This window comes from Oculina patagonica, chromosome 7, assembly GCF_052425735.1.
Source record: "Oculina patagonica isolate OP01 chromosome 7, crgOcupat, whole genome shotgun sequence".
In the NCBI taxonomy this organism is placed as follows: Eukaryota; Metazoa; Cnidaria; class Anthozoa; order Scleractinia; family Oculinidae; genus Oculina; species Oculina patagonica.
Window position 1 is genome coordinate 29,823,327 of NC_135764.1, and position 13,868 is coordinate 29,837,194.

A 13,868-nucleotide genomic window follows, 5' to 3' on the forward strand; every position below is an offset into this window, starting at 1 on the left:
TTCCCTATAAACCAATTTAGATGTGATGTTAGTAAGGTCAATAGTTTTACCAGCAATTGTTAATACAAGACAAGTTTGATCCAAAGGAGAGGGAGCACAATAAGGGTTTGTTTTAATTATAGAACGCCATTCATTTGGGATAGCATCAATAACCCCCATTAGAGCAAAAAGGTGACCAGAAGATAAAGAGGAACTGAGAATTTTATCACTTTTGAGAAAAATACCTTCCTTCGAAACAAGATCGCCAACCTTAAAAATTCCTTGCGTATAGAAAATCGGTTGAAAAATAGATTTTCCCTCACTCAAAATATACTTATTGTTCCATATAATTTGGTTCATTATCCCGTTATAGGTTGTCAAATCATAATTAGCCTTAGAAGACCAGGCTTGCAAGCACTCCTTATAAAAGTCGGGAAGTGAAATGGACAATTTACGACAGTCAAAATTGCAATGTAATAAAAATTTCCCGCCAACCTTCTTGAGATAAAAATCCAGAACATACTTCCAGGGACTGTCATAATTCTCAGTGTATTTCTTCAGACAAATGATTCGTTGAGCAGAGATCATAGATTCAAGATCCAGCATTTTCAAACCTCCATGCTCTATGTCATTAATTAAGGCTGAACGTTTAATTTTATCTTTGCCCTTCCAAATAAAAGAGTAAAGTTCTTTATTAATTTCTTTAATAAATTCACTTGACAATCGAATTAGACCAGCCTTGGACATAATTTTGGGTATGGCAAATGATTTAACAATTTGAATTCTGCCGATGAGTGTCAGACCTCTCCACTTCCACATGTTTAATACTTTTTTTTATTGATTTAAGGGCAGACTCGAAGTTTGATTTATTCCTCGATACGTTATTGTAGTCAAAGTACACACCAAGAATTTTAATAGAAGTTTTAAATTCATTAGGGTACATTTCACGCGCTAATTTCCTCGTGCCTAAACTGAAAAATTCAGTCTTCTCATCATTAACTCTAAGACCAGAACATTTCGAAAAAGCACTAAGGCAAACTTTTAAGTAATCATAAGAGGACCTGTTTCGGAGAAAGCAAGTCAGGTCATCCGCAAAAAGTGACACTTTAACCTCAAAATTATCAATTTGAATACCTTGAATCTTTTCATTTTGTCGAATACTACATGCAAGAATCTCCAAACCTAATATAAAGAGAAGAGGTGATAACGGGTCTCCCTGCCGCACACCGCGACCAACTGTGAAATAATCTGATGTGAAGCCGTTATTGATAATGCAACTTGATATATTTGAGTAAAAAGTACGGATTCATTGGATAAAGGATGGCCCAAAATTAAATGCGTGCAGAACTTTTAAAAGATAAGTATGATCAAGAGAGTCAAAAGCCTTTTCGAAATCATGATCAATAGCAACAAGAATGCCCGACATTTTCTTATATTTAGTGTATTCCAAAATATCATCGATGGTTCTTACCGCGTCAAAAATCGACTTTCCTTTCACGTACGCATTTTGATTGTAATGAATTAACTCAGGTAAAATTGGTTCCAGTCGTTTGGCTAACGTTTTGGAAGCAATTTTAGTGTCAACATTGATAGGTGAAATGGGACGCCAGTTTTTAATCAACCTTTTATCCTTGTCTTTCTTTTCCAACAAAGTAATTACAGCTTGCTTTTGAGAATTAGAAAGCTCGCCATGTTCATGTGCATAATTATAACAATCGATCAGATGTTTGCCCAGAAGCGACCAAAACACTAAATAAAATTCTACCGTGAGACCGTCATTCCCTGGGGTTTTGTTCTTTTGAAAAGTTTTTAAAGTGTTAAAACATTCCCCTACCGTTAATTTTGCTTCACATCTGTTCCTTTGTTCTACCGTTAATTTGGGGATATGTACTTTACTCAGAAGCGAATCTGTCAAGGCGCTGCTGTTTTCATCGGACTTATTTTGGTAAAGATCAGAATAGAAGGAACGAAGTTCTTTCATAATCACTTGAGGGTCTGAAGTTAAGGAGTCATCATCTTTAAATAATTTCCGAATTGAACTTTTCTTACCTCTGGAATTTTCCAAATTTAAGAAATATTTACTATTTTTTTCACCTTGTTCATACCTGCACTTGCCACAAATGACAAGAACCCGACGAGCAGGTATGATCACGTGATAATGCCACTTATGACCGGCAGGGGGAGGGGTTACAATTAATTAGACTAAAAAAGGAAATGTTTAGTGACGAGGCAAAATGTAGGAGTGAAACACGATCGCCCCTAAGAACGACTGCGTGGGAGGCTAGGCAAAATGATGAGTCATCTAACATTAATATTTAGAAAGCCGGATGAATTTTCGTCAGATCCTGTTAGAACGAACTCCCTTGTTTAAACTTTACACAGAGCAGTCGCTGGTGTGTTTTTTTATGACAGATAGGATGCAGTGCAAAAATAGCGAGCTCTCTTTAGGAACTGAGATGCTTTGTGTTTTCCTAAGAGTATTATTTTATTTGCTTGTTATATTTTTGATTGATAATATACTTTCACTTAGTTTGCATTAAGTTCATCACGGAATTTTATACTACTGTCTTCCTGTTTTGATCAAAGGTCGTGTTATTGTAAAGTTTGCAACGTCACAAGAGGGGCACAAGAAGATAATTGAAGGGAACCAAATTTAGAACAATCTCGTGAACTGCACCTGTGCACTGTTATGCCAAATATGTTATTTAGTTATCTATCAAAGCAGGTGTTTTCAAGGATTATTAAGACGCTTTCTCCCCAGTGGTATCTCTAGCTATCTATGACTCGATTTTTTTTTCTCGGTAGTTCTGTTTCACCCCTGGGCCCGAAAAACTGATGAACCGGGACAAATTACGTTGCTTATTTGTTTCCCAATGAAACCCGCTTCTCTGATCAAGTACTATAAAATAACGTGGTCAAGGTTTTCACCATACGATTCTCCATTAGGATTTTTGTAAATTGTTTTTTAGGGTGTTTCCCTTAGGAATATTTTGTACAGACTTCCAGAAATACGTTTGATCAAGCATATTGTTACTTGTCTCATCAGGAGAGGTGATATAGGGGTCTGTAAGTGCATACAATCTACGCGGTTGAAGTGCGAATCTTTACCGGAAAGCGATCAATATATATTGTGTGGATAAAGCAGTAGAGAATGAAACAAGGAGCGGCGTGTAGAAAACTACTTGAATTATTTACCCACAAGTGTGATTGCATGGCATCACTCGGACAGGGAAAGTGGTTATACCATTGTAGTTTTTTAATGAGTGGGAACAAATGGTCGTTGAGACCCCATTAACTACGTGTATGACTCGTGTTACCTATTGTGTCCTCCAATTTTTCTTTCCGGTTACCGAAAAGGAAAACATTTTTAAGATTTCATAAAGCAGTCGCTTTTATACCACTTTTTGGTTGATAATGAACTTTTACTTAGTTTGCATCAAGTTAAGTCTTTACTGTTAACACGAAATTATACTACTGACTTCCTGCTTTGATCAACGTTCGTGCTATTGTAATGTGTCTTTGGCTACATGAACTGCACTTTGGCTACATGAACTGCACCTGTGCATACGTACGTTAAGAAAACCCGTTTATTAGTTTATTTGTAAAGGTGTCTTAAAGGTATTTTAAAGAAAGCTTTCTTCTCCATGATATTTCTAGCTATCCCCCAGGGCCGGATCAAGAGTTGGAACGTTTTCCCCATACCAGGCCCCCAATACCAGGCCCCCCATATCAGGCCCCCCATACCAGGCCCCCCATATCAGGCCCCCCATTTCAGGCCCCCCATACCAGGCCCCCCATAACATACAATATCCAGCCTTGAACAACAATCTACGATATCAGGCTCCGAACGACAACATACGATATCAAGCCCCGAAGACAACGTACGATATCAGGCCCCAAACTATACATAACATACAATATCAAGCCCCGAACTGAAACATACAATATCAAGCCCCGAACGACAACATACGATATCAGTTTCCGAACGACAACATACGATATCAGCCCCCGAACGACAACATACGATATCAGTTTCCGAACGACAACATACGATATCAGCCCCCGAACGACAACATACGATATCAGCCCCCGAACGACAACATACGATATCAAGCCCCGAAGACAACATACGATATCAGGCCCCAAACTATACATAACATACAATATCAAGCCCCGAACTGAAACATACAATATCAAGCCCCGAACGACAACATACGATATCAGACTTGATCAATCGAGAAAGGGTAGCTGCGATATTTAAAATGCATATTGCTTTCTATTTCATCTTGAAAGTGCTTTAGCCACAATTACTGTCTTGATAGTACATTTTAAAAATACGAGTGGGTTAAAAAAATTGTAGGCCCGGGCCTACGGGCCTATAGGCTAGATACGCCCCTGGTTTTTATTTTATCGATGGATTTCAACAAACCTTAAGTATTAATGTACCTTTAAACTTCTAAGTATATTTTCTTCCATACACTGTATTGGAAAGGCAGCTTTGGGTAATCAAGTCGCCCAATGACTCCCCACGACCTTTGCACAAATTCTCGACATCACTCATGGCAGTTTCCACTCTTAGTCGTATTTCCCTCTTCTTTGTCGCTGGGGCATAACTTGTAATATGTTGTGTAATCGAACAAAATCGAACATCTATTTTCAAATATTTTCACATCGCAAAATTAAAAGTTTTGGATATCGCTGTAGGAATTTCTTATTCGTCCATAGCCACTGATAATATCGGAATTAAATGTTTGAGTCCGGAGTGCATAACATAAACTAATGGGTTCCCTATTCGGATCAATGGTCGTTTCTGGGAAACTGCCCACCTACCCCTCCCCTAACCTAACTTTAACACTGACTTCTTTCTTTGGGCAAAATGTTAGGGAAGTTGATTTGTGGGCACAGAGTGAGATTTTGAGTATGATTTTCAGTTTATTGTAACACCGAAGAAAAAACCTTCCGCTCCCCCATTAAAAATTTAAAAATCTGTAGTAGCTAAGACGCGTTGTAGAGACATGTCGCCCGTCGGAATTTAACAATGACAGGGCCTTGGTCTTTGGAACCACCAACTACAGTCAACTCTAGTTATAGCGGACATGTTCGGGAGTCGTTTTGCATGAGTCCGTAATAGCGAAAGTCCGTAATAGCGGGGTGTGAGGGGAAAAAGTGCCGTTAACATGCGTTAAACAGTATAGACCCCGCTTAATACGGACAATTTGGATTGTCCCTTTAGTGTCCGTATAACGGGGTTCCACTGTACCTTTCGCCGGGGATCTGGATTTTGTCTGTAATCAGGTAATAGCGATTGTCCGTAATAGCGGGATGTCCGCAAGGCGAGAGTGGGCTGTAGGTATTATATTTCCGGTGTAATATTACTATTCTCGATACTATTCATTTTGCTTGAGCGAAAATTAAGACGTACAGTTCGTCAGACTCTAAGGCCAAACAAGATATCACAAAAAAAAGCTTTTAGTTTTTAAAGGCGAATATTTAGCTTGCTAACAGCATCAAACTAATTAAAATAACATATAAACAAACCTGTATTGTCCACGGGTAAACACTACTGCAGGGATCCGATTTAAAAAACGCGTTGCGTGAATCTCTCGGCTAGTTCTTATTTGCCGGCATTTATAGACTTAGGAGAAAGTTTAACGTGAATGATGTGTCAGAAAACCTTTGTCCGACTAATAGATAACATATAATACATAAAACTGTTCAGTACTTAAGTATACAAAGTGATAATTTGCCTCTTGTGACAGGGGCCTGATATGGTAGGTCGGGGCCTGGTATTGTAGGTCGGGGCCTGGTATTGTAGGTCGGGGCCTGGTATTGTAGGTCGGGGCCTGATATGGTAGGTCGGGGCCTGGTATTGTAGGTCGGGGCCTGGTATTGTAGGTCGGGGCCTGGTATTGTAGGTCGGGGCCTGGTATTGTAGGTCGGGGCCTGGTATTGTAGGTCGGGGCCTCATATGGGGGGGCCTGATATGGTAGGTTACGTTCCAACTTTATTAGCTGGCCCCAGTTGTTTGAAGGGTGGATAGCGCTATCCGCCGGATAAATCGCTGTCCAGTGGATAGCGTAGTATGTTTTAGCAACACTTATCCACTGAATAGTGATTTATCTGGCGGATAGTGTTATCCACCCTTTAAACAACTGAGGCCTGGTCATTAACGCGTTGGCGGGGCTGCAGATAATAGTTACATAAAACATTGGCAGGGAAATTTACACTTGATCACCCTTTGTCAGCAGTGTAATCATAGTTAGTAGAGGGAGAGTCCCCTCTACTAACTATGGTGTAATGGATTATTAAATCTAGATTTAGGTTTAATCAAACGTAGCATGTTACTCGCCAAATCAACAGCTCCCACCACGAAGCGATTCTTTCTACTGCAGAAAGCATTTCCGCTTTAATGGAATCTTTGTTTCACTTTCAATATATATATGGCTTCTCTTTGTCGTTTACACTTCCGCTTTCAGACAAGTTAATAAGATTTTCTTGCTGTCTATGCTCATAAGAAGTCACTGCTACTTTTGGATCCATAAATAATGAAATCAAATTTATCCACAGCAAATAATTTTAATCACAGATAAGCTTTTCCATATTTTGCTTGCGATGCCAACCAATTGTGATTACGTTTCATAATTTATAATTACACGCATCTACCAACCTTTTTGCTGAATGCAAAATTTCCCTTCGATTTGAAACGTTTTCTTTTGATCGCAGTCACCTAGAAGGTCCAACTGTGGACCTCAAAAGCGGGCGTGTTGCTGTAGAAAACGAACAACTTTCGTTAGATGGAGATAGAAATAATGTTCGTGCAAAGAACCATTCATCAAACATTTCGTCTAGACATGGCGTACAAGTCACGCGAAGTAAACAATTCCTTGTTCTTTTTACGACTGAATTTATTCAGGAGTATTGTAGCTAGCCCAATGGCACTCGCATGGTTGGTCGTTCCATCATCTGTAGACTTCTCATTGCAACTCCGCTGACCAGCAGATATACTTGTAGAAATAGTGTAGCAAGGCGGCCGTATAAAAGCGGCCGTATAAAGGCGGTCTTTTAAATTTAAAGGGGTTTACAAGAAAAACCAGAAGCAAAGAAACAAAATATGGCTGACAATTACGTGAAGAATTAAGTAATCGACCGCCAAAAAAGTGAACATTGAGAGCCAGTAATCTGCATTAATCGATCGATGACTTTCGTGTCTATCTTTCGAGCTAGCGTAGTACATGTAGTCGAATGTAGGAGCATTCGAAAACTAAATCGGGTTTCACATAAGCTTCATAAGCGATGGATCTATCTAGAAACCAGAGCGTTGGCTAAAATCGAGTGCGTGGCTGCTTGTTCCCAAGAAAAGGAAAAGCTTTTCAGATGAAACAGCACAATATTACATTTGTACCTGAATCAGTCTATTATATTTTTTTTTTACAGCGTTATTACTTAACAGCCTACATGTAAATTATTCTGCAATGCATACCTACGGAGCGATATAATAAACAAACCATTTTAGTGCTATGGGTTAAAAAAAGAAAAAAAAAAGGAAAAAAAAATAACCCCCCCTCTGGGACTCGAACTCGCGACCTTTCGATCCGCAGTCAGTTGCCTACCCGACTGCGCTACTTAGACGTACTTAGTCACGTGAGACGAAAATATCTTATATCAATGTAATCGACTTCCTCCGTTTATCTGTTATCATGTGCATCAAAGGAATGTTTGAATCACCTTGCTGCTCATAAATTTTCAAGGAATGAAAACTAAACTTTTAAACTTGGCAAAAAATTCAGTCGTGGCTCGAAGAGCTCTTTGATTCTTACCTTTGTTGTCAGTAACGTAAATGTTTCTTGTAAACGTTTTCTTCTGTTAAGGACTTCTAAAACTTCAGCAATCTGTTTCATTCACGTTCGCTGGAACACTGAAAAGCCACTCCCGATCAAACCGAGGGTGTTTACTGTAAATTTGCTTTTGATCACGAGATCAAAAGCACTTATCCGGTTTCAATGTGACCAAACAACTCCATATGTCACGCCACCTTAAAATGGATAAACTCGGAAATCTTTCCTACTCAAAATGTAAAACTACATGTATATTTACACCTTTTTTTTCGAAAAGAGGCAGCATTACAGGTCGGGGATTGAAGAGAAAGGCGAGCGACCGAAGAGGAGGTGTGGGGAGGGAGGGGGAGGGTGGGGGTAGCACACAAAAAACGGGAAGGGTAGGGTGCTAATTGTCCTGACTTTCCATGGCCTGTTAATTTCCCCTTTTCCGCCACCAAGGAGCTTGTTCACTGGTTGAAACAAGAGATATTGCTGGTGCAGCCAAACGTCATCAATAGCATTGATACTTGTGTAATTATAGCGTGACGAGTCCAGCGTGACGTGTGTTGTACAAACCAAGTCACGCATGATCTACGAGAACCGCACACATGACATGACACCGCATATGACAATCGCATATGACAATCTCATTTGAGGAAACTCCTTGATGTTTGTGGCTTTGTTCTGACGAGTCAGATCCGAATAATGCAACAAATGTTAGAAAATAAGAAAAACGAATCAGTGCAACATGCCAACGAAATTTTGTGTTTATGTTCAGTTATGTACACACTCTACAATAATTTGTTTAGAATACGTAAATTACATATGACCTGTAATCAGGTAATAGCGATTGTCCGTAATAGCGGGGTGTCCGCAAGGCGAGAGTGGACTGTAGGTATTATATTTCCGGTGTAATATTACTATTCTCGATACTATTCATTTTGCTTGAGCGAAAATTAAGACGTACAGTTCGTCAGACTCTAAGGCCAAACAAGATATCACAAAAAAAAGCTTTTAGTTTTTAAAGGCGAATATTTAGCTTGCTAACAGCATCAAACTAATTAAAATAATATATAAACAAACCTGTATTGTCCACGGGTAAACACTACTGCAGGGATCCGATTTAAAAAACGCGTTGCGTGACTCTCTCGGCTAGTTCTTATTTGCCGGCATTTATAGACTTAAGAGAAAGTTTAACGTGAATGACGTGTCAGAAAACCTTTGTCCGACTAATAGATAACATATAATACATAAAACTGTTCAGTACTTAAGTATACAAAGTGATAATTTGCCTCTTGTGACAGGGGCCTGATATGGTAGGTCGGGGCCTGGTATTGTAGGTCGGGGCCTGGTATTGTAGGTCGGGGCCTCATATGGGGGGCCTGATATGGTAGGTTACGTTCCAACTTTATAAGCCCAGGGCTCTCTGACAGCTTCTGACTTGAAGATTTCACGGTAATTCTGTTTTACTTTAAGACCGTACCCGTCCTGTTGTAAGCGTTGTTGTGAAAGAGAGGGTTAAGTTTAATATACCGAGGTAAAAGGTAGGCCAACGCTTATAAACTTATCAGCGGTTGAACTTTAGTTATAAGCTTTAACAGGGGGGCTAGTTGTTATTTATTATTTCCAACTGGAAATGTTGCTATAGCATGGATAGTGTCAAAGTTATACCGGTGCACGTCACGTCTGTAATTTGCACGTCCTGTCGCTGGAGAGGCTATCGTCAAATTTCGTTTTCATGTCCAATACTTTCAGTTTTTGTAATTGGGCCGAGTTGGGGGGGGGGGGGGGGGGGGGGGTTGAACTTTAGTTATTAACTTGAACAAGGTGGATGAGTTGTTATTTCAGCCTTTGTACAGGGGGTTAAAGTTAACTCTAAGTCGTATTGTACTCGTTTTAGAGCCCCCCACCCCCCTCCCGATAATTATTGCACAGTATCTTATGTGTTCTGACAGAATTCGAACAATACACAGAACTTGGGTCCAACAGCCACTTTAATAAATTTACACTCAAGTTTTAACGGGATTTACATCCAATGGAACTGAAAGGCTGTTACGAAATATATGTACTTTACATGTGACAAAACATAGCCTTCGCTCGTACCGAAGAAAAATAACAAAGGCGCGCAAAAAAACATCTAGATGTATTCCTCCGCTTCAAAATACTGCGGTTTTGCAACGACAGGTATAATAGACTACAGGTAGAAAAAAAGTATCAAGTTAAAAAAAAATAATTTGCTGTTGGCTTTTCTAATAGAATCAAATGCGTAAATGGTTACAAGCAGAAATTAAATAAAAGCGCCTCATTATAATTTCTCGCCTTGCCTTCTTCTTCACGGTGCTCGGTCGTGCCAAGAAATCATGTACAATTCTTTTATCATGTTAAGGCTTTTTTAAGTTATCGTATACCGTGCGTGGTATGCCCGTGCCTTGAACCGCGGCATATTACCGAGCAACCTTTGTATAGCGGTCTCGGGGGTTCAAAATCATCTCTTTTAGCTGATACATTACGCTAATGTCTCCCAGCATACTCCGCGGGATAGACGTCTGAGTCTCAACTGTCTCAAGCCTTAAAATTGATACTGATGGCATAGAAATCCGTGGTCACATGACACTTGACAGATCTGTGCCCTACTACATCTGGGGCTAGTGCTAAATTCTTCTGCTTGAATGTAAGCCGTCTCTTACAGGGGATGTTGCACCTATGTCTATTTTCTGGAGCTAATTTACTTTATCTATTTGAATCACCACTCTAGAATATATAAACAGTACTGTAGCGATGCTATCATTAAGCATTTTCTACTGTTTTAAAGTTTTCTAGCTACTATTTGAGTGTTAAACTCAAGACTACAAATAATGATACTGAAAAAAAAAACTGCCTATCGTTAAAACTTAGTTAACGGCAGAAAGTCACTCATCGCACTCAAAAGTCACTACAGTGGAACCCCGATATAACGATCTTCGATAACGATATTCCCGATATAACGATGAATATGTTATGTCCCGGCAATAGTAAAATGTATGCGACGGAACCCCGATATAACGATTCCTCGATATAACGATATAATTTTACTGCCCCCTTGGCATATCGTTATATCGGGGTTCCACTGTAATAGCAATCAGGTCACTCCGGCGAAAGGTAGATAGAAGTTTGCGTTTGTCACCGAACTCTAGCTCGTGAAGGCTTCTCTATGTTCAACCTTCCTGGAGTTCTTTATAAAGTTTTATCAGTTTGGCAGACTCCGCTTTCAAATCTTTGGCTGAATTGCGGAACTCCTCAGCTAATTCGCTACCGTTTTCTATCTTCTTTGCGCCCTCATAGATATCCCAGATGCCGAAAGCTATTCCAAAAACCGCCATAGAACTAGATATAACTTGCGCACTCGTTGTTCCGGCAGCCACGAGAGTATTCCCCAGAATTGGAATAGAGACTGCTGGCGAAGCGGTTTGTGTGGCAGTGCCGATTTTGGCTCCGTGAACCAAGTAATAATCGGCCTGAATAAAGTCGACGAGCCCTTTTATTTGTTTGGCTTTTCTGAACTTTTGTACTCCTTTATATACGGTGTTGCCGATTTTGAAGGTACTCGAAGCAGCTAACCCGGTATCCTTAGTCGCCTCTGCAATTGCGTATGCATCTTCTGCTACAGCTTCTCCCTTGGGTGTTTTCAGAAATTCAGCTGCTTCTTTTAAGTTGTTGATATACTCATCAAGGAATCCTTGCAGACTCAAGGTTGCACGGAGAAGAGGTGCTGTGGCTTTAGTAATTTTCTTTGCTTCGCTCTTTTCCCATACTTTGTTGACCAGAGAACAAGTTAACGATGTAACTCCCGTTGCGGCACCAGTAGCAACTCCGGCCATGGTGAGGCCTATGCTGACGCCACCCGTGAATGGAGCTAACGCAAGACCAGCTATAGCCATCCCACCTGCAACGATCGATACGCTCCCGCCAACTGTCCCTACAATGCCAGTATCTTTCGCCAGCTTGTCCAGCTTGCTGGAACATCCATCCATGATTTTAGAAGCTTTGCGAACTTTGTCCTCATAATCGTCAATCTTGTAGCCAATAATGACGTCAAGGTGGTTGTCAGCCAGGGTTTTCCAAAACTGTGCCTTGTTTAGGGGGTTTGGGTCAGCTTGTACGAGTTTGAAGTCGTCCCATGCGTTTTCAGGAACGAAGTACCACTTCTGTGTTGGGGTGTCGTTAACTTCATGCATGGAGACCGGCAGGCTCGCGGCATCAATAACAAGGTTATTCAAGTTGCTCTTTATCGCTCCTTCTTCAACCCGCCACTTCTGATCAAGGCCATCGTGGGCATTCCAGGCGTGACACCGGGGTGACGCAGTTTCTGAGTTCTTGATTACGATAGCAGCTTTATAGAGAAGTGTGGAAAGGGTAGGGTTCTGGATATCAGCTACCAGGCCAAGTTTGCTGACAAGCCTGCAATCTTCATCCCATCTCCACAGTTGACTGAACCTTCCATCAGCTTCACTCAGGACGAGATCTCCCCCTTTCTTACCAGTAGAAATATCAAGAACCAATCCTTTATCCTGGTTGACAATGAAGAAATACCGAGCTGAAGGTATAACCAGCCCTCCATCGGGCCTCATGTTTTCGGTAACAAAGTACCACTTCTGAGTTAGAGTGCCATTAACTTCCTGCATGGACACTGGTTGTGTTACGGCGTCGATAACAAGGTTGCTAAAGTTGCTCTTTATTCCGTCGTCTTCAACCCGCCACTTTTGATTAAGGCCATCGCAAGTATTCCAGGCAATGCAGACAGTTCCTGCCTTCTTTTTCTTGCCTTGGATATCAGCTACCAGGCCAAGTTTGCTGACAAGCCTGCAATCTTCATCCCATCTCCACAGTTGACTGAACCTTCCATCCGCTTCACTCAGGACAAGATTTCCACCTTTCTTACCAGTAGAAATATCAAGAACTAATCCTTTATCCTGGCTGACTATGAAAAAATACTGAACCGAAGGAATAATCAGCCGGCCATCCGGCCATGCGTTTTCGGGAACAAAGTACCACATCTGAGTCAGAGTGCCATTAACCTCCTGCATGGAAACCAGCTGTGTTACAGCATCGATAACAAGGCCATTCAAGTTGCTCTTTATTGCTCCTTCTTCAAACCGCCACTTTTGATTTAGGCCATCATGAGCATTCCAGGCATGGCACACAGCTCCAGCTTTCTTACTCTTGCCTTCGATGTCAGCTACCAGGTCCAACTTGCTGACAAGCCTGCAATCTTCATCCCATCGCCACAGTTGACTGGGCCCGCCATCCGCTTCACTCAAGACGAGTTTTCCGCCTTTCTTACCAGCAGAAATATCAAGAACTAAACCATTATGCTGGCTGGCTATAAAGAAATACTGAGATTCACACATTTTTAAAATTTGTTTGGCGTCTTTTTCAATCGATTTGTCGCCTACGTGCAGTACTGTTCTCTTTGTAAATGGGTTGACGGTTAGGTCCGATCTTCTTCCTCAGTTCTCAAGGCTCCTTTGACAGAAATCTTCACTGCCTAATTGGTCTGAAAGAACAAAACTTTGTCGTAAGCGAAAAGGGAGCAACTGAAGAATACCCAACAAACCTTAGCTTGACCAAGGCGCTGCTCGTGACAGAAATCAGGGGAACTATAATTGGGCCATAATTACGCAAAGAGTTTTACAAGCGATTACACACTGTCAGTCTAAATCGCGGCTGCATCGTCGGTAAATTTATCAGCATCCAGAAACGTTTAAATTTGAACCATTCACTTTAGCGTCGTGAGATTAAATAAAAGGGGAAAAAGCAAAGTGTGAAATACAACAAAAAAAGGTTCTTCATCGATATCAAGGAACAACTTAATCTTAGGCTGTGTTCACACTTGGTGCCTGGGCACGGTTCCCGAGTACGATTCTCGCTGGGCACTAATGTGAACACATTCGTGCACAAGGTCGAGACCTTGTTCTCAGGCACTTAATGGTACTTGGGTACTTTGTTTTTCTGTGTGTGAACACGACGCTATTTTCTGCCGGTGCTCAGGTATCAGTGCTCGGGCACTAAGTGTGAACACGGCCTTACAATACA

General features: G+C 40.9%; 1 protein-coding gene across 1 annotated transcript; it reads right to left on the reverse strand.

Moving 5' to 3' along the window:
• Nucleotides 1-9,778: 9,778 nt before the first annotated feature.
• LOC144659359 (uncharacterized) lies at nt 9,779-13,318 on the reverse strand. Its single transcript, XM_078519770.1, has one exon. The coding sequence runs from the start codon at nt 13,181-13,183 to the stop codon at nt 10,991-10,993; it is 2,193 nt and encodes a 730-aa protein (XP_078375896.1). The 5' UTR covers nt 13,184-13,318; the 3' UTR covers nt 9,779-10,990.
• Nucleotides 13,319-13,868: the final 550 nt, after the last annotated feature.